The sequence below is a fragment of the Anabrus simplex genome, chromosome 7 (genome assembly GCF_040414725.1).
Source record: "Anabrus simplex isolate iqAnaSimp1 chromosome 7, ASM4041472v1, whole genome shotgun sequence".
NCBI lineage: Eukaryota > Metazoa > Arthropoda > Insecta > Orthoptera > Tettigoniidae > Anabrus > Anabrus simplex.
In genome coordinates, this window is record NC_090271.1 from 2,119,410 (window position 1) to 2,142,218 (window position 22,809).

Below are 22,809 nucleotides of genomic sequence, written 5' to 3' on the forward strand. Positions count from 1 at the left end.
TTGGACACTGAAAACTTGCTGCCCGCTGCTCTATTTCCGCATGTTTCGGCGTAACTAATCACCGCAAGCTCGTATGATGCAATATTAATCGAGTACTGTGGACTGACACGCAATTTTGAGATCACAGAATGTCCCGTACGCGAAACACTAGTAAAACTAGTGCAGTGGGATTTCCTGCCGGCTTATACGGCACGTTGCCCTGTATTTGGAATGCCCGCTTTCGCAATAGGAAGCCTGCTACCTGAGTAGCCAGGTTGGCATCTATATTATCTTTATTTCGAAACACATCCGGAGCTGAGTGATGGATGTTCGAAGTTGCGGGTGCGTCAAATTCCACTTTGGACCAAAAAATATTGGGATGTGTAAATTATGCAAGGGCGTCGATTACGGTACGCGAGAAAATACGGTAGTTTCCTTTAATAGCCGGTAAAATGAACGGAAATTTATAGGCATCTCTGAACACTTAGAGATAACGTTTGTCATATTTTTTGGCCATAACGAGAAAAGAAAATACCAGAAACTCTCACCGACACAACCCCCTTAAAAACATTCAACACATTAAAATTATGCACTTAAATACGCCAAACTACCACATACAAAACAATTCAATATGTCCCATACATTATTAACATAAGACTGACACGGGGGGGGGGGGCATAGAAATGCAAGGAAAAACACGTGGCCTACAACTCCGACGAAACTACGCACAGAAACGATGTTAACAGCGCGCGAACAACACAATAACTCTTTCTTTCGCCCCGATTAACTGAGTCGTTAGCGCGCGCTATTCTCTCGCTTGCAGGACGACTGCCGCCCCGAATCCCCAGCTGTATAAAGCGCACACGCTGCTGTGGTGTGATCCCCATAATAACAAAAATTGCAAGGAAATGGTTATGATTGCATGACACCTATTCCTAACTAACACAACCTCTGGACTTTATCCAGCCCACATCCTTGCATGTGCTATCACAAGATGTAGGTTTTACATGTAGGCTCTTTCTTCTTTCTGACTATGTGGTTTTTCCCTGACCCTTCAATACCATACTTCAACACCATATACCTAACACAAACTCTTGCCGTGGTAGCGAGTCTGACTCGGAAACCGGCAGATACTCCTTGTATCACCTCCCACTCCTCCCTGCTATCTCTTTCTTCTTCTTAGAAATAATAGCATGTCGGAGGCCATGTAGATTGAGTCGATGGTCACGCGGGGGGAGCGGGCTTCGGCCCCCCCCCCCGACAAAAAAACCAAAAAAAAAGGTGAGCGGGAAACACGATACACGAAGGCGACGGGCGAAACACTCACGAAATAAAGCATCAAATACGCTTGAAAATCAGGTTTCATAAAATACACAACCACATATGAATTTATCCTTTATTTTAGGGGAAGAGTATTGGCCGTACTAGAGGTTATATTAGTCAAAAATCGGAAGAAGTAAAAATAAATCGTAAAATCGGAAGACGAGTTAAAAACCGGAAAGTTTCCGGGTAAATCGAAAGGGTTGACAGGTATGCATCAGCCAATTAGCAAAGCAGTGCAAAAATTAAGACAAAGATCCAAAAACAACTAACACAATAATCACAGAAGAAATTAACAATATTTCATGTCGAAGCAATTTGAGTTGATGTTCATAGCACAATGATCACTGTCAAAAGAGTAAAAAGGACACCACTATTTCGTGCCAAAACAAATCTAGTTGAAGTTCATAAGCAGGTCTAGCACAATCCTATTATGCTGCATTCACGTATGAAGATGATGTATTTGAGATCGATAACTAGTTAAAGGATTTGTTCTAATATGCAGACTTGAAGGAGAACTAGTTATTAAACTGAACTTAAGATATGCAGTTATGTATAGTTGTTGCTAGGCAGGTCTTGTAGGCATTTGTTTCTCCGGCCGAAGAGTAAAAGGTGACGTAATTGAAGTCTTAGGAAAACTGTGTACGACTTAATTTCGACAATTCGAAGTGGATATATAAATTAGAAAATAATTTAAATCTTTAAAAAGAATAAAACCAAATAAAATATATAAAAAATAGGAAGAAATTTTAAGAGAAATTACAATGTGAGGCTCAACTCAAAACAGCTTGCTGTGGTGATTGATAAATGAATGGGAGATGATAGAGATGAGAGTGGGAGGGAAAGGAAAATGGGGTGGTATCTAAGGAGGATCATGGCGGTGTTGTGGAAGGGAGAAGTGGCATGAGAGGGTATTGTGTAAATTGTGAAAGATTGATCGCTTACTTGTTGACTTTACGTTATTTAAAATGGAGATGAGAAAATCTAAAAGGGCATTGGGCTTCTCAGAAATATCATTCAGGTTAAGATTTGGATTGAAAAACTGGTCGAGGTGTATAAAACAGTTTTCAGTGATGTCTAGGAGAGAGCCTTTATTTAGGGTGCTGAGAATTTCAATATCCTGGTCTATTGTAGTGAAAATATGTTTTGTGTCATGTATGTGTTGTCCCACTGCCGAAAATCTGTTGTATCTTATTGCATTAACGCCTTAATTTTTTCACTGCTTTGCTAATTGGCTGATGATGACACTTCAAATGTGTTGAAACCGGTCCCAATTGAACAAATTGTAACTTCTATTTGGTTCAACTTAACGGAGTATTGAAAGGTGGATCCTTCCTACTCTATAATATTGCATAATTCTCTATTCAACACGGAACAATCATAAAATTTTTAACTTTAAATGATAATGCTTACCAAGCAAAATCTAAAGCCTATAACTACCAAGGCCTTAAAATCAAGATTGCTAAGCTGGGCAAAGATATTTATTTTCTCAAACAGTGTATCGCGCAAAATTTAACCTCCACTTTTCCTAAACCTACCACTTTTAGATTGTTCAAGAACACAAATGAAAGTCAACAAGATTTGGTTAACCAACGAAATTAAATTCCTTTATAAGAAGAAATCTTTCCTGAACAATCATCTTTATGAATCTCACCTCGAAGCAACTCGCCTACTATCAAGCACTCAACGGGACTTATTTCAAACCCATGCAGATGATAAGTTGTTCTTTACACTTTTCAAAAAGCAATCAACTTAAGATAGAAAGCTCATGAATCTCAAAAACATCGCTATGACAAGAGAACCTTTTACTAAATTATCTAAAGAACCGAAAAATCACGACAATATAATTAGTAAGTTCCACCCCTCTGTTGTCAACTTATACAAAATAATCCTAGATGATGACAACTTAATCCTATCGAAAGGCCCTAAACATAACTGGCCTAACTTAAAAATAACACTGTATTTAATATAATCACAGAATCTGAATTAGCTAACAATAAAATGCCTTTAGAATTACAGGACGAAATTTGACGTGACGTAAAAAGAAAACGTAATAAGATTTACACCCCTAACGATAATAGCAACACTATTCCCTTCACTGAACGTAAACACATTCTTAACCTTAAAAAGAAAATTAAAGACCAGAACCTCATTATCACAAAAGCTGACAAAGGTAACACTACAGTAATAATGGATAAAGTTGATTATATTGAAAAAACCAAAAATTTCTTCAGTAATAATTCCTTTTCTATAATAAAGAAAGATCCTACTTGACTCCTTAAACAAACCCTAAAGAACTCTTCTTTCTATATTTACTGAACATGAAAAAACAATATTATTAAGCCTGAATCCAGGCCTGCCAATCGCAAAATCTCTCCCTAAAATTTATAAGACTGACATGCCCATTCGACCAATTATTAATTACAGACCGAGTCCACTTTACAAATTAGCACAGTTCATTCAAAAATTTCTGAAGAATAATTACAAGTTTTTATCAAATAAGTCTATAACAACCACCACAGAACTAGTTGAGAAATTAAATAACTTTAAAATCCAACCACACCATTCTCTACACTCTTTCGATATTGTCAATATGTACCCCAGCATTAATGTTAAAAAATTATTTCCTATTATTGAGAAGAATTTAAACTCATATAGTTGCTTAAGCAAACTTGAAATTAATGATTTTATGAACATCTTAAAATTAGTAGTTAATAACTTCTTCATCTTCGACAATATAATTTATCAACAAGATGGTTTGGCTATGGGTTCTCCAGCCTCAGGGATCCTAGCAGAAATATACCTAGACTTTTTAGAACGCAATTTCATTGATAACGACAACGACGACTTTAAACACTTATTATTTTGGGCTAGATTTGTAGATGACACATTTGTGATCTCAGATGATAGAGTTATTAATGCAGCATCTACTCTTAATAGCCTCAATAAAATTGATCTGCATATTAAATTCACTCTTGAAACAGAATCAAACAAATCAATTAATTTTCTAGATATAACAATAAGCAGATTACCTTCCTCATCATATATGATTTATCGAAAACCCACACATATAGCTAATACCATAAAACAAGACTCTTTCCACCCACAGACACACACGTGCCTCATACAACAGTATGGTTAATCGTGCCTTCAAAATTCTGCTATCAAAGAAAAACTTAAATAAAGAACTAAATATCATCCGCGCCATTGCCAAATTTAATGGTTATAATAGATATTTTATTAAACAAATTATTAACAAATTTAAACACCGTCCTAACACAACACTCTTAAAAGATAATCCTAAACCAGCTGCTTACTCCACATTCACATTCAATATAAATGCCTACAGTATTGCTAATGTCCTCAAAAAACACAATACCATGATTTCTTTTCGAACTAATAATAGAAACCTTGAATCATTACATAACTCCAACTACTTAAATAAAACAAGTGTCTTTTCTATATCAGGCGTATACCGTTTTAAGTGCAACAACTGTAACTCTTCTTACATAGATCAAACTGGTCGTAACTTCAAAATTAGGTACTTTGAACACGTTAATGCAATAAAAAACAGATTTTCGGCAGTGGGACAACACATATATGACACAAAACATATTTTCACTACAATAGACCAGGATATTGAAATTCTCAGCACTCTAAATAAAGGCCCTCTCCTAGACTTCACTGAAAACTGTTTTATACACCTCGACCAGTTTTTCAATCCAAATCTTAACCTGAATGATATTTCTGAGAAGCCCAATGCCCTTTTCGATTTTCTCATCTCCATTTTAAATAACCTAAAGTCAACAAGTAAGCGATCAATCTTTCACAATTTACACAATACCCTCTCATGCCATTTCCCCCTTCCGCAACACCCCCATGATCCTCCTTAGATACCCCCCCCCATTTTCCTTTCCCTCCCACCCTCATTATTCCCCACCTTTTTCTCTATTTATCATCTCCCATTCATTTATCAATCACCACAGCAAGCTGTTTCGAGTTGAGCCTCACATTGTAATTTCTTTTAAAATTTCTTCCTATTTTTTATATATTTTATTTGGTTTTATTTTTTTTAGATTTAAATTATTTTCTCATTTATATATCCGCTTCGAATTGTCGAAATTAAGTCGTACACTGTTTTCCTAAGACTTCAATTACGTCACCTTTTACTCTTCGGCCGGAGAAACAAATGCCTACAAGACCTGCCTAGCAACAAGTATACATAACTGCATATCATAAGTTCAGTTTAATAACTAGTTCTCCTTCAAGTCTGCGTATTAGAACAAATCCTTTAACTCATTATCGATCTCAAATGCAACATCTTCATACGTCTTCATGCATGAATGCAGCATAACAGGATTGTACTAGACCTGCTTATGAACTTCAACTAGATTTGTTTCGGCATGAAATAGTGGTGTTCTTTTTACTCTTTTGACAGTGATCATTGTGCTATGAACAACTCGAATTGCTTCGACATGAAATACTGTTAATTTTTTGTCTGTGATCATTGTGTTAGTTGTTTTTGGATCTTTATGTCTTAATTTTGCACTGCTTTGCTAATTGGCTGATGATGACACTTCAAATGTGTTGAAACCAGTCCCAAATGAACAGGTTGTAACCTCTATTTGGTTCAACTTAACAACAGAGTATTGAAAGGTGGATCCTTCCTACTATATATTATAGCATATCATCAAGGTAATTATAAACGAACTTGAACTTGATGTCCGATAAGACATAATCTAGTAACCGTGTAAGGACAGACGCTCCAGTCGCCAGACCAAAAGGGGCGCGCTCAAATTCATATAGGTTCCAATCGGTCCCAAATGCAGAGAGATGCTTGGATTCTTCAGCAAGAGGTATCTGCTCATACGCCTGATTTAAATCAAAGGTGGTGAAAATTTTTGCATTAGCAAACCAAGAAAAACAAGAGTGCAAATCGGAAAGGGGGACAGATTGGAGGACTACCTTACGGTTCAACATCCGATAGTCAACTACAGGCCGATAACCACCTTGCGGTTTAGGGACCAGAAACATGGGAGAAGAATAGGCTGACTTGGACGGGCGTATCACTCCGTCAGCGAGCATTTGATCAATGATAGCCTTCAGGGCTTTCATTTTGGGAGGTGACAACCGGTATGGAAGAGAGCGAACAGGTATGTTATCCGTAACCTCAATTTTGTATTCTAATACATTGGTGACACCTAACCTGTCGGTGAAGACATCAGGGAACTTATTGCAGAGTTTCCTAAGTTGATTGGTCTGCTCGTCGGGTAAGTGATTAAAATCAAAAGCCTTGGGTTCATCAGAATCTTCAGGAACAGCGTTAACGTGACCAGGCAGAATAGGTGAGCGATCACACAGCTCAAAGGTTCTTGCACAAAATTTAAAATGGAATCGGTTGAACTGGAGGTCCAAAATCATGCCTGTTTTAACAATAAAATTGGCACCCAATATGAATTGGCAGGATAAATCCTTTGCCACTAGTACTGGCATTTTCCAGGAGAAATCACGGACTCTAATCTTGACCTCTTGTGATCCTACAATGTTCAATGAATTAGAATTAACAGTATGGCATGTAAAGGACACAGGTTGTAATGTAGGTAACTTGCGAACAGTTTTCATAGAATCGTACCAGGTCTCATTCATCAAACTGACACTACTCCCAGAGTCTAGTAACGCACAGACAGGTTCATTATTTACCTCTATGCATAAATACGGTAGTTTACGAGAAGGTATGGCAGAAATCCTATAAGATTGCAAGAAGTGAACACCAGAGTCAGACTGGGAGCAATCATTAGCCTCAGAATTAAGTAATTCAAGGTACAGTCATGATCGACAAGACAAGAAGCCATGCTTTGGGGTTTTCCATCAGAACTGGCGGCTAGTCATCTAGCTCCACCATGGCCTGGGGGTCCAGAGCCAGAAGTGTTACGTGGGCACTGCCTAGAGAAATGCCTAGTTGATCCACAGTTATGGCAAGAAGTAATGGTGGAAGAGCCTCTACCCATCGCAGATTTTGCATTGCCTAATGTCCCAGCCTTGGAACAATCCCGCTTGAGATGAGCCATGGAGCGACAACTGAAGCACGAACGAGGATTACGCGAGTTGGAAGCAGTTGACGGGGTGGTTTTAGAATCCTGAGGAGAGGGCATGCATATAGGAGGTGGGGCTAATGCAGGGTGTAAGTGGTCGGCATATCGAATGCCTTCAGCAAACACTGTAACGGCTTCCAACTGGGCGAAAGTTGCTGGTCGAGGTGAAAGAGCCAGATATTATCTATAGTTTGGGGCGAGACCTTCAATTATGTTGGCAACCAACTGGGCCTAGGAATAGTGGAGCCGGAAAATCTTAGCTTGGAGCTTAATGTCTTGAACATATTCAGATAATAACTCGTTGAGATGTTGTACTCTGAAATAGTGCTTCTGCACTAATGCAGATAGGGCACGAGCAGGAATGAAATATTCAAGCACATGGGCATGAAAATGATCTACTGACCATCTTTCGGAAATGGCCCTGACAATATGCTCAGAAAGAGCCCCAGAGACATGCGGGTATAGAATTTGAAATACATTGTCGTTACTGAGATTATACAATATTGCCTGATCCTTGAACTTGGTTAGGAAGCGAAGGAAGGAAATAACTTCATCAACGGAGTTCGCTGAAAATTTAGAGACTCCCTTAAACACAGGGGTCAACGGGTGAGGCAGATTGGAGAAAATCTGGGGAAAAACAGGTGTAGGGGGTGCTTGGGAAGGCTTAGAATAGTCCAGAGGGTTTACTGAGGCCTCGTACCTTTGATTCGGGTGCCCTTGTGAAAAGGGCGGAGTACAGGATAGGTTAGGACTAACGTTATCTTGCAATGTTACGGGCGCAGACAACCTCATTTGAGAAAGGTTCTCATTAATCTGAGAGACCATTTGGGCATTAACCGGTTGTGTAGAGGTTTAACGTATTGCACCATTGCATCAGAACCAGGTTGATTAACAATAGAGGGCAGATACTGAGCCTCAACAGAATTACCAGGTAGCACAGGAAAACTTGTACGGGTACCAACATGCAAAGAAGATAGATCATTAGAAAGACTTACAGGTGTCCTAGTTCCAGACAATGAAACAGAAGATCCCAGGGCAGCATTATTCACTTCAGACTCTTGAATAGGCCTAACACTAGCACTAGGTGTCAGATTGCACACTTGAGCAGCAACAGATGCATCACCAAAATTAACAATTTCACTCATTTCAGATGGGATACACACTTGAATTTCGGAAACTGCGTTATTTAACGTATTGCCTTCAAGCAAACCACTTTTGAAAAATGTTTTAAGTTAAATGTCAAAATATCTTATATTGTATTGAATAGGTGGAAATAAAAAAATTCTAAACAGTCTCGTACTGTCGCCATCCAAAATTTTCCCCCTCCAAAGGACGTCAAGGATGTAGCCAGATTCATTGGCATGGTTAATTTTTTTTGCAAATTCATTCCCAATTTTGCTGAAAGTGCAGCTTTGAGAAGAAAGGATGCCAAATTTGTGTGGGGTGATGCCCAACGCGAAGCCTTCATGGACTTGAAATCTGCCTTAAGTATCGTTCCTGTGCTGGCTATGTAGGACTTTTCTAAATGCTTCATCCTTCAGACTGATGCCTCTTCCTCAGGCATATCTGATGTTCTTCAGGAATTTCAAGAAGGGCGTCGTCCTATTTCTTATGCTTCACGTGCCCTGAATCCTGCTGAGCGAAATTATTCCATTTATGAGTTGGAAGCCTTCTGTGTTGTCTTCTCGTTAGAACGCTTCAGAATGTACCTGGAACATCTTCCTTTCGATCTGGAAATTGATAATCAGGCATTGAGTTGGGTACTGGGCAAGCCGCGAAAGACCAGTCTAGCACGTTGGGCAGTGCGCATCTCAGCCTTCCAATTTGAAGCCCGCCACATTCGTGGCACGGAAAACGTTGTGGCTGATGGCCTCAGCAGGATGTCATATCCAGGCAGCTCTGACCCTCAATCAGAGCCAGCAGACTCATCTCCCGAACAAGTATCAGCATTTGTCAATGTAGTTCTCATTGACTCTCCCTTCCTTTTCAAGGATATAACCAAACATCAAGAGGACGATGCTAAGTTAAAAGCTATTATCGACAGGATTAAATCTGGTGAGCATGTTAAGTCCTACATCCTTAAGAATGGTGTCCTGTGTTGTCCTGCTCACGGTCGCAGAGACCCTAAAATTGTAGTCCCAACTAAACTGGTCCCGGCTCTCTTCAAATATTTTCATGAATCCCCAGTGGGCGGTCATCTGGGCGTTTTTAAAACAAGAGAGAAGATTCGTAACCACTTCATTTGGAAATCTATGGATAGTGAGATCCATACCCATGTCAAGTTCTGTAAAGATTTGTAACATCAGCAAACCCGCCCCGAATACTTGTCCAGGTCTCTTGTCTTCTGAGCAAGCTTCTCGCCCAATGGAAAGACGGTTCATAGACTATATCGGGCCCTTCCCGAGATCTCGGAATGGTCATCGTTTCATACTGGTGTGTGTTGACGCCTTTTCGCATTTTACGTGGCTGTTCCCCACTCGGATGGCTAATGCCAATACCACCATCTCGTGCTTGAAACAGATATTCACCTCGTTTGGACCCTCTCAATTTTTAATAAGTGATAACGCAAGAGCCTTTACTTCTGCCCAGTTCCGGAATTTCTGTTTTGATCTATCCATTGCTCATGTAACCACTACCCCGTATTACCCGAACCCCAATTATGCTGAGAGAGTGAATCGTAACCTGCAATCTGCCCTCATCGCTTATCACTCCTCAGACCACTCCAAGTGGGATTCCTCACTGAATTGGTTGTCATTTGCATTTAACACTGCTGTCCATGAAAGCCACAAGCAAACCCCTGTTTCGTTAATGTTGGCTTTTACCCCAAATTCTCCTCTATCTAACCTATAGTCAATTAATGATCTCCTGCCCGACAATGCCAGCCCAGAAAAGATCCGAGCTAGTTGGCACCGTGCACGAAAGAACTTGAAGGTTTATTACGCTAAGGTCCAGCGTAATTACAACCACGGGCGAAGACCGCACGATCTCCCTGTGGGCGACCAGTGTTTATTAAAATGCATCCCGTCAGTAGTGCTGTGGACCATATTATCAGTAAGTTGGCCCCCAGATTTCGAGGTCCCTGCACCATCTTAAAGTTCCTTGCCCCGGTGACATTATTGGTGAGCGATTCCGAAAGGAAAAGGATCAGCAGAGTCCACCTCTCCCAGATCAAGGTACCTTAAGTCTGATAGGGAAGGGTAAATACCATTGTTGGTGACCATGTAGATTTAGTTGTAAGCTATTTGTAAAAGTTTAGTTATAAGATAATGATAAGTTTATTGTAAGGTGTTTATAAGGTTTTAATTATAAGGTAATAATAAGTTTTGTTGTAAGTTAGTTTTAAGTAATTATGTAGGCAAATACTTTAGGTATCCTCTAGTGTAATGGTTTTAGTATTATTAGGTAGGTTTTAGTTTAGGGTCACTCCTTGGAATTTATTCCCCTTACATTCAGGTTTAGGGTAAACTCCTATAGGTTCCTTTCACCCCCACCATAATCTTGTCAAATGAATTATAGATAGCAGTGCTTACCCCGGGGCTAGTGCCCTAATATCCCTGGTGTGCGAGGGAGAGTCCCTACTGCATACTCATTAAGCCAACCGTTGGGTGACGCAAGATCCTTGAACCCAGCAGCATACTTTACTTCAAGTATTCCCCCGTCTGCTGCGGTTTGTTTGTGTTACAGTGGCTGCAGTGACCAGCTTCTTCTGACGGCAACCTGAAGTGCCAAGTTGGGAGGCACACACTGTGCCTTGGGCGCTACCATGCCATACCACAATCCTGTGACAAAAGTCCTGGTGGAGGCAGTCAGACTGGACGGTGTCTCACCCATCTGCAGATTTGGTGCAAGATACCACTGGACCGCAATTTACATAGCTATCTGGTTTGAACTGAAATTGAATGGAGGCTGGCGGCATACGGCCGTGTTGGCAGCCGCATCATCAGCGAGAATCTGTGGCCTAGCTGCGCTATGACTGGTGTGGAAAAGTGGTGCAAAATACTTAGTCCATAACTCGCCTAATAGGAGGCTTTGAACGCTGTCTAGCAACAAAGTGAGAAGTTTCTGGATGACTAACATTTGGCAGAAAGAATGTACATCCTTTGGTGGACAGAGTACAAATTGTCTAAACAATTGTAAAAGGTTCAGAAGGCGTTTTGAAGTGTAGTGTGACAATCCATGTGAATTTTTATGTGATATTTATTAAATAGGTGGATCTATGAACACCTTTATTATTTTTTTTGAAAATTATTGGTGAATCGTAAAATCTTGGCTACTAAAAGGACCTTGATGTAACGACAGTTTGCTTTGATTGGTTAGAAAGTCAACTTCAAGAAATCGTGTGTGTTAGAGTAATGTATCTTTACTATTTGTACTGTGTGAGAACGTTTTATCACTTTCTCCCCAGTGAAACTATGTTAATGCAAATTATTCCCCATAATAAACAACAACTTAAACAAATTCAGTAATCTGAGCAAACTAGAAATTCAAGACTTCATGCCAATCTTAAAATTGGTTCTCAACAATAATTATTTTACTTTACCTTTGACAACACCTTCCTTCAGGCTAGCAACCCGTCGGAAGGACATTTGATTGCTTTCAAGTCTTGCAAAAAGTAAAATGCAAGACCGTAACGGGTCACATGGCCCAATACTTGGAAGGAAGATGGTTTAGCTGAAATTTACCTCGACTTTTTAGAAAACACAAAAATTAATAATAATAATAATAATTTCTCTAACATCCTCTTTTGGGCCAGATATGTCGATGACACATTAGTAATTTTAAACGAAGAATCAACCAACGCAGCCTCTACACTTCTCCTCAACAACATTGACTCTAATATTAAATTCACCCTCGAATCAGAACACAACAAAACTCTTAATTTTCTAGACTTAACCATTACTAGACATCCTTCTTCATCTTACAAAATTTTCAGAAAACCATCCCAAACTGCAACCACAATACGACAAGATTCTTCGCACCCTCAAGCACATAAACGTGCTACTTATAACAGCCTAACTTTCCGTGCCTTCAACACCCCTATGTCTAAAAAAGATTTAAATAATGAATTAAACACCATCTGTAACATTGCTAAATTCAATGGCTTTAACAACTCCTTCATAAACCGTATCAGTAACAAATTCAAACACCGTCCTAAAACTACTTTATCTAAAGACAAAACCAAACCCACTGCATATTCCACTTTCACTTTCACTCAAGAAGCTTATAAAATAACTAATGTTCTTAAAAAAAAATAACATGAAAATTTCCTTTAGAACCAATAACAGAAATTTCGATATATTACACAACTCTAAATCACTAAATAAATCTAATGCTTTTTCAAAATCTGGAGTATACAGATTCAAATGTAACAACTGCAGCTCCTCGTACATCGTTCAAACTGGCCGCAACTTCAACATCAGATACTCTGAACATATCAACGCCATTAAATACAACAGATTCTCCGTCATAGGACAACACATACATGACTCCAAGCACAATTTCACCAATATTGAAGAAGATATGAAAAAACTTAAAATCATTAACAAAGGCCCCCCCTCTTAAACACTAGTGAAAATTGTTTTATTCACCTTGACCAATACTTCAACTCCAATTTCAACTTAAACGACATTTCTGAAAAACCCAACATCTTATTTGACTTCCTAATTCTTCTTCTCAAAAATTCTAAATTTAAATAGCTGAATTCAATTTTCCATGCCTTACAAAGTTCCTACGCACATTTTGTACCTCCATTAACCCACCGTAGACTACCCATCCTTCATCCCTATCTTATCCTTTCTCACCACCTTTTAACTTCAAACCCTTTTAATCTTTTCTTATCCACTAATCTTCTTTCTTTATTAACTTATCCTGTTTTTCTTTTCACCTCTACAAAAAAAAAAAAAAGCTACATTGCCACCTTCATTTTGGTCCCTCATTTTCAAATTTCAACTCATGTCTTGCGTGCGCCAACTTTGACTACTTCAATCACGACCTGAATCTTTTATATTAAAAAAATAGCGTACTGTGCATACACGTTTTCATTCGTTTCCATTATTGCGCTTTTTACCATTTTTTCTATTCACCATTGTTTTTTCACGTCAACTGTTCTAAAAATCTTCAAGATCATAATTACGTATTCAATTATATTGAATCGTATTATAAGTATATATATGTAAGTACATTTTCGTGAGCTAAGCAAATACTTGATCATTAATCTATCCTTCAATCTCCGTCAGCGTATGAAACTACAGGACTTGACGTTGTAAACACAGTGCCGATCTTCTGGAGCTTGCAAATTACTCTGGTTGAGCTGCTCGTCTTTGGCTTCTTCATGACTTTAGATCTTCATATTTGGATTGTGTTGTGACTTTGTGCCTGACGGTTTATGCAGTCTGGCTCATTTAACTGTTCTCTGCTTTTCGTGAACATCGTGAGGCAGTGCCAAACATTGCGTGTGCCATGCTGACTCTCGGAAGATTACGCATTACTTCTTTTAAGTGACTTACATTCCATTTCATCTGAATCTTACAGTGCCTACCGCTGCCATTTTTATATTGCCTCTTCAACTGATATTGTGTGAACTTGACCGTTAACTTCTTTCTTACTTATGCATTGTTTTTCTAATTATAATCGGCTGATGATGACCCAGACTGGGGTCGAAACCTGTACCATTTCCACTTTTAATTAAACAAGAATGTAATCTCTACATCTCTTATTTACTTGTATTGAATAGGTTGAACTCCCATATTTATTATTTCAATTTAACTTTGATACTTTTCAATACGGAACAATGAAATTTTTATCTTTAAATGGAACCTCCAAGGCGCTAGAAAGCGCGGACGTCCGGAGAAGACCTGGAAAAAGACGATCGAAGAGGAATGTCTAACAGTGGGGAAAATTTGGAACGAAATGGAGAGGTTAGCTAACAATAGGAACAGATGGAAGTGTTTCACGGAAGCCCTATGCTCCAGGAGGAGCAACAGGAAATAAGTTTTCTAGTGCAGGATGCCGGACACTGCTGCTACAGTAGTAGTATAATTGTGTTCACGTTTTTGTTTTGTTTTATGCGACTCCTACTTCGTTAATTCATGAACCATTTATAATTTTTATTTGCTTATTACTGTACTATTTACAGTAAAACCTCATTAATTTGAAGTCGTTGGGACTCAAAAATCGGACTTTGAATTACGTGATTTTGAATTAACCGCCAATTCGCAATTCAGAAGTACCAACCCTTACCGCATTACAAAATATTCTAAGGCCTGTTACTGCATGCAGTTAACCTTGATTCACAGTTTATACCTTTCAAATGCCATGAAAAAAGATCTATTTCCAAAATGTATCCAAGAAGGTGCATTTACAGTATTCAAATAATGCACTCTGATATCTCACTCGTAAACATAACCTCACACAACGAAAGAAAGATAAAAAGAGCACGATTCAAAGACGAGGAGAAATCTATGCTGGCTCCCATGTGCAAGTGCTTTATTCATTGGATTACTATAACTGTATGCATTTTAGATGCCTTGTATTAGCACAGAAAGTACCCGATGCCCTTAAAATCAAACTTTCCTATGACTCTATCCTTGTACGATTTCCCACCATGGCACTTCTCTCGTACTTCAGAAATATAAACACTTGCCGCGTCACAAAGTATTCTAAGACCCATTAATACATGCAAATCACCTCGATTCACAGTTTAAACCTTTCAAGTGCCTTGAAAAAACTATTTCTGAAATGTTTCCAACAAGGTGCATTTACAATGTTACAATGGATAAATCACTGAAATAATAACCTCACGCAACGAAAGAAAAAAAATTAACACAATTCAAAGACGAGGATAAATTATGCCGGTTCCCCTGTGCAAATGCATTTTTTTTTTTTTAATTTCTGCAGTGTTTGCATTTTTAGATGCTTTGTACTGGCATGGAAAGTGCCCGACGCCCTTAAAATATTGTGGCTTACCGAACTTTCCTATGACGAGGGGAAAAAGTATCTCGCTTCCATGAGCATTGCAACGCACTACTATGACCTCCATCCCTCACACTGTACGATTTCCTGACTGGCAACTTCTCCTTTAAAACCATAAGACCGTTTGGGCTCGCATTAAAATAAAGCAATGCAGTTTCACCGGCAATGACAATATTGTTCGGTGCCTACGAATTTCGTCAACTGTCGGCATGGCCATTGTTCGCGGATTCTGTTTTCCCGCACACTGCCTGTTGCGTGATATAACGGCGTTCCTTAAAAGTTTGAACACACAAGAATTCCGATTTCAGTCAACTTAGCAATCATGAAGCGCACTGTTAGACCCACCGAAGTGAGTGTAAGTGCGGAAAGCTACCCCTCCACGTTCCGGAACGCGCGTTCTATTATGACGCGGAGCGGATAAATTTCGATTTGAAATTACTCTGTAACATACTATTGTTTTAAAATGTAAGGGCAGTTTCGAATTAAAAGTCTGAATTTCGGTAATGGAGCAGACATTGTACTTCGAATTATGAATTATCCGTATTTCAAATTAAACAATTGAAATAACATGCAAAACTGTATCTCATGTTTCCGGGAACGAGAGCTTCTTCGAATTAGGTGGGATTTTGAATTAACCGATTTCGAATTATCGAGGTTCTACTGTATAATGTTTATTTGCTTATTTATGTGTAAACAAAACCATGTGATTTCGACCGCTTCACACTTCCTTTGTCTGCCCAGTAAATGGTCTTTCTAAATTTTGTATGATTGCAATGAATTGTTTATGGCAATTTGAAGTATGAAGTAATGAGGGCAAAAATAATATTAGCCCTAATGTTCCAAGCTTCTAGCGAATATCTTCAATATCCAGTATGTTCTTCAAAATCATTGTGTATTGTATCTGTAAAGCCATATGCTAAATAAATAAATATCCAATATCTGCCCGCGGAAATCCCCTATTTATCTGCTAGCTGTAGCAGCTGCGGAGATCATGAACGCACGAGCTTGATTCTGTTACTGCAATGATTGTTCGCAGAGCAGTTCCTGTAAGTGTAAAACATAAAGAGAGGAAAATCTCTGAAAAGGAGAGAAGACTGTTGTGTTAAATGTATTTAATAAATTTATGGAAACCATATCGCGACCGTATGATTGATATCACAAATTAACATCCCAGTTCGCTGGTGTGTCTGTTTCCATCATTGGTCGTTTACTATCCGCGTGTGAGAAGTGTTAGATGTGGAGAGTGAACAATTTGTAAGTAATTTTGGAGAGGATTCTAGTGATGCAAGAGACAAAGAATCTTCAGATCTACAGGGAATCGAGCCTCTCATAAGTTCACATTAATGAAATACCTGTCATGTACGTAGGCCTACTTGTTGATTTTCATTGCAAATATATTTTATAGCAGCGATAATGTATTTTTATCACTTCATATGTTCAGGCAAAGCAGCTATATCCGTAAAATTACATTTCATATTTGTGTCGAGACCAGGTAGACCTCGCTGAATGATACAAAATATTTGTTTAGTTCATTTAATTTTTTTTTTCAAAATGAACTTTCCTAAAATTAGGGCATAGGGATTATTTGCTTAAATACAGTACATAATGATTGTTTTAAACCACCTTCAACACAATGGAACTAGTAGTGACTAGGATACTTACCTGAATGGATTTTGAGTCACTATTTTAGTGCTAGTACTTTGCATGGAATACTCTTCATTCTCAGGCACCACCTGTTCAATAGAATACATTTTGTACAAATTACTGACTTCTTTGCATTACTAAAACTTAACTATTTTCAGGATTTCAAAGAAAGAAGCATACTTTTACAGTCAGAAGTAGAAGTACAGAAGAAAATGACTATTTGAAATAAAGAATATGGAATGAAAGTACAGACCAAGAACACAATTCAAAATCTCTTAGGAGGGAACCTCGGCCTACAAGCCTGGAAAATACAGATGGTTTATATTAAAGATTACACTTGCTAACAATTAAAATTTCAACAAGCAAACACAAGCAGTAATGTTGGTTCAAAGTAGTTTCAGGGTCAGACTAGGCTGTAATTCTTCATCCTTATCGTTACATGGATCATTTACTGACAGGGAGAGAGGAGTAGTGTAGAAATGTAGTAAGCAGTTCGGCCTATAGCGACGACTTTGTTTAATAGGAGACTGTGCTGAGAGCCTGCAGTCTAAGATCTTGGAAAGAGGTGTAGTGAATAAAATACGAAAATAATAATTTCCAAGGCTTAAATGATGTCAGTAAGGAAGAAACCTAAGAAGGCAGAAAATTAGAAACTGTTACTAGTTTATCATTTCTCAGGTGGCAGCAAAGGTAATAGAGCAAGCTCACAATAATATTCTATAAGAAGTTAAGTCTGCAAACCAACTAAAATCTAGATAATAAATAGATCTAAATAACTGGAGACCAATAGCTATCTCTATTCACTAGTGAGAAGAGTAATAGAGTACATATTAGATACACTATTATGTAGCTTCGTGACAATCAACGTGGTTTCACAAACTCTGCTGGCACTTGTGGCGGTATAATTTAAAGGGGACTGGTATAACTACTGCCATCCATGGCTGTTGTATGTGCAGAATTTAAAATGTATCATTTAACCATGCCCCATGAACTGCTGCAATCTGTTAACTGTGGTCTAGCACCTGACAATGTGCAGCCACTTGGCTACGCTCGGGCGAAATCTTTCGGCTGTTCTACTGGCGCGCCTTCATTCAAATAGTAACGGGGGCGCCTTCCGATAGTAGTGGAATATGAACGTCGAAATATTAGGCAGTTTTCAAATATTACGTTGTTTTACTGTAATTTAAAATTCAATACCGAATGGCAAGGCAGTACTGAGAATACAGTTACTAAGTAGCAGCCTACATTTTTATGACTTTTGTAATATAGAGCTGACCTAATTTGCTCCCTCAAGACATCCAGTAAACTTTAAACTTAACAGCACTTCATCCTATTAAAATAATAAAATAAATTGATCATGCCTTAGTGCGAATGGCAAGGCAATAGCATAAGTACAATTGCAATACCGTAACTACAATTATTAACTAGTACACATTTTTATGGCTTTTGTAATATAGGCCCTCCAGACATCTCCACATAGACTTCAGATATGAAATTAACAGAATAAAGAGATCATGACTCAGTACGATATTTACACATCTTCACCTGTCATGTATATTCTTACTCAAATGATATTTATGTCGCTCACTCAGGCATGCAGATGCACATGTACAGTACAGTAACATACACTATGTACACTCACGCATTTATACTTTAATAATAATGTTAGGGGCTTTACGTCCCACTAACTACGTTTTTGGGGTTTCAGAGACGCCGATATGCCAAAATTTTGTCCTGGAGGAGTTCTTTTACGTACCAGTAAATGTTCCGACATGACGCTGATGTATTTGAGCACCTTCAAAGACCACCGGACTAAGCCAGGATCGAACCTGGCATGTTGGAGTCAGAAGGTGAGCGCCTCAACCGTCTAAGCCACTCAGCACGGCTATTTATACTTTAAACAAATCAGCGTAGCAATACTTTGGCAGCAATAGCTTCTTGCTTGCTACCGGTAGGGCTTGATAAACTCAACGGTGTCTTTTTATGGGCCTTCTTTGTGAAGAACAGTCTTTTTTTAAAATTGAAACTTGACTGCACCAGGTGATGAAATTGCAGTCAATACTAACCCTTTATTTTGGGTGTGGATAATTGAAATTATAGGCCTAAGCTGATTTTCAACAATTTCTGCATGCTCAAGTGACTGGATTTAGGCGAAAATTGTTTCCAAATGTTCTGGAAGTTGTAACTTTTCCTTTTCCACGCCACTGTCAAGTTTTCTCTTGAGAGGTTCTGCAGTTCCTTGAAAACAGCTGCACTTTTATCACAAGAGGGCGATACTTGAATAGTCAGTTCATCTCCTGCGCTGGCACTTTCGTTCCTACCACTTCCGTCTCTGATACTGATTAAACCCTTTCCAATCAGATGGATGTGTTTGCATATTAAAACTGATGGGACGAATCAATGTACGTACAAATGCAAGCATGGAGGCAGAACTTGCATTCGATACACCTTAAACTGCAGTCACAGTTTTGCCATCCACCTTCCTTACTTCATAAAATTCAAACTGCTTTTCAGAAGGAATTTCCCATATGCTGTCGTCATAGTTTACTCCCTCGGAGGAGAGTGATAGTGATTTCATGCGCCTTTTCTGAGCGCCGACAATTTATGTGTAAACTTGCATTTATTAAGAAAAATTGAGCGATCGAACAGCTTGTCTCGGACAAACCTCAAGAGTATGGATGGCTAGGTCAAGTCTCTTGGGACTCTTGCCTTTCAAAACATGTGCTTAACTACTCCATGCATATGTTTTAGGTGCATATAAGTGTCGAGCCCTGCCCGGAGGCGACGACAATTAGCCCAATTAGTCACCGTCCATTTGTAGTTAGCCTCAAAATACTCGCCGAATTCCCTGGTGCCGGGATCACCTTTCAGGTCATTTGCTAAGTTACCAAGCATCCTAGAAAAGGCAACTTCGTCTCTTTCCTCCAGTAGTATTGCAAGCTCTTTGTAGATATCAACTTGTTTCTCGCGCCCTTTGATTTTGCAGAGGTTTTTCCTCCATGCACGATCTACATGCCACGAACAAAATAAACTAAACTTGGGAGGCATCATGACTGCAAGCCATGCATTATAAAATGTTTCAGCCATGTCCGATATGAACACTTTAGGGTTCAAGGTGTCTGGAAGAGCATTTCTAATTATCGTAAATAACAATTCAAATACTGCTGTGTCGGACCTATTTGATAGCATGAAAGCGCAAGGGAAACCCTGACATTTATCCTCTATCACTAAGAGGGTAGTCAGTTCGAAAGCGTACTTACTTAGTCATAGGTTATAAACTTCATGGTTCTGATCCGTATTATCAGCAAGATTTAACAAGCACCATGAGAGCATCTCATTTATTATTTTGATTGAGGATGAAACAACATCTAACAGTTCCCCGTCAGCTAGTGGTAATTTACAGCAGTGTCCAATGGATTACATATAGCTAACACCACACAAATAGATTTGATGACAAACTACAGGATCAACATTTACCAGTTCCCAGCAGTATTAGAACTAACAGTTCTGTGTATATAAATTAATACTTGAAATTATTCTCAATGATGAACATACTCAAGATGTTAGAACCTAGTTCATTTTCAAATTAATTCATAATTCCATCCCAGTTTTTAATGTCACTTTGTATATATTTGTTTTCATTTGGTTTATGTCAATTGTGTGCATGTACATTTGTTTAGTTATTAGGTGTTTTACATTAAGGCTGAAGATGGCCAGCCCAGGCCGAAACTAGTCCCTAATTAATGTAATTTAGAATATTACATATTATAGTATTGAAAGGTGGACCATTACTACATTAATTTAATAATTATATTGTACTTACTTAGACCGTGGGTACCATCAATACCAACAATGTTCCTTCCAAAACGTTCAAGTATTTCTTTCTAGGCTTCATTCATAATAATGAGGACAAAATCTTCCTCTTTTAGGTCAGGATTTGCTTCAGAAGGTATTACCTGACCTTTGTAGAAACGAACTACGCCACCGATTTCCTGCATCTCTTGGATCCACGATTCAACCCTCGTATAGTCGTTACCACGGTGTACAGCTTCGGACTTGCTGCTCAATGTTTAAAAGATCCTCATTCACCGCTAGTACCATCCAATATATTATGGAATGGAATTTTTATGGCAATTTTTGTTGCCAGCTCCTTTCTGTCTCAACTTGCCCTGGTGAGCGACACGAGATTTACAGTACGACGCTGATAGATGAAATGCAACATCAATTGGCGCTGGCCAGTTTCCATTTATTTTATTGCTACCTAGCATTTTTTGATGGCGCAGTTCATTGCCTTTACCGTCTCTGTGGCATCGATAGGAACATTTCGCTGAGCCATCAATCTTTTGAATGTATTTTGACCACCATGTAACAAATTAACACAAATCATCATTTTCTATTTTGATTTTCCAGTTTTTAAACTCCTGTTCGTTTGAGAATTATGAAAGATCAGTCTTAACTGGAATGTTATGATCACTAATAAAATGTTGAACAATTTCATCCCTAGTTACACAATCTTTTACACAAGGGGGGCATTTCACTTTTGATTGAATTTCAGAAATCTGGCTCCTAAGCTTTAAATTCTTATGGCACATGAATTGATTATTCGTACTAATGGAGCACAAATCGCACTGAAACTCGGGAGAGGAATTAAAATGTTTTGATCTAACATGACTAAGTTTTTCCTATAATTAAAGTCCTAACTGCACACATTGTACCTGATTTTCTCCATTCTAAGAACACTGCGGAACTGATTTGTCCCCCACAATTACTACTTAGAAGACTCGAAACCATTCTCTCTATATACTTCACTCACCAATACTCAACACTAAACCACAACGCTTCAGTGGAAACTGTGCCAATAAAACTAGCTGTAGGTGCGACCGACCTTAGCCGAGTTGCTCCGAGTGGCTGCACATTGTCAGGCGCTAGACACAAGTCATCTAATATCTTGACTGGACGACATAGAGTAATTCCTACAGCTTTTATTCCTTGACTCCGCTGGGAGTGAGTCGATTGTAAATGTGCGCCGACTTGTAGTCCTACTCTGTGAACAGAAAGTCAGCATCTGATCATCCCCAAGATGGCTGTGTTTGAAGAGAGACTTGGAGAGATCCATAGGTATCTTGAATAAAAGTTCTAAACTGACGTAATCATAACCTCAGACAAAGATGGTAAATCTTGCGTCGATGTAGTAGGTGTTTCAGCAATAACATCTGTAGTTAAAAATTTGGCACGCTTAGATGGTGATGTATTATTAAGTTCTTCTTCCCTATCCTCTTCCTCTTCTTGATCTACATCTTGCTTCTCTCCCTTATCTTGTTCATGCTTTTCTTCTTCTTCATGCTTCTCTTTATGATATGATGTTTGCATAGAAGCAAAACTTGAAGTAGACTGCGGTAATGACATAGAATTAAAAATTTCTTTGAGTCGTGTACTTAGTTGTGTTTTTTAAAATAAATCCGTGTCTGCTTGAATACGTTTAAGCTCTTTAAATTTCCGTCGAATATTGTTTCGAGCTTGGATGATATGTTTTGTAATCTCCTTGCTAGATGTTAACATGATGGTTTTTAATCAAGTAGTTACTGTAATTATGTGTTAATGCATATAAAATGATCGAAACCCATGCGATATCGTCCATGCTGAACATCACTTTCTTTATCAATAACTAAAAAGCTGTAACGGTGTAATGACCAACATTTAGCACACATACGTTTAAAGTTATCGAATGTCATATCAGTGTTAACATGATCGTTATACACATGTCGCATGTTGCGCTCATCTTGCCGAAAAAGCACAATAACAT

General features: G+C 38.5%; 1 protein-coding gene across 1 annotated transcript in view; it reads right to left on the minus strand.

Annotated features, from left to right (window-relative positions):
* Positions 1-22,809, minus strand: part of spd-2 (spindle defective 2) — a 740,229-nt gene that overhangs the window by 642,156 nt on the left and 75,264 nt on the right. The window contains exon 6 of the mRNA XM_067150605.2: positions 17,025-17,095. Within this exon, the coding sequence (XP_067006706.2) occupies positions 17,025-17,095 (71 nt within the window). The remainder of the gene's footprint in view (positions 1-17,024; positions 17,096-22,809) is intronic.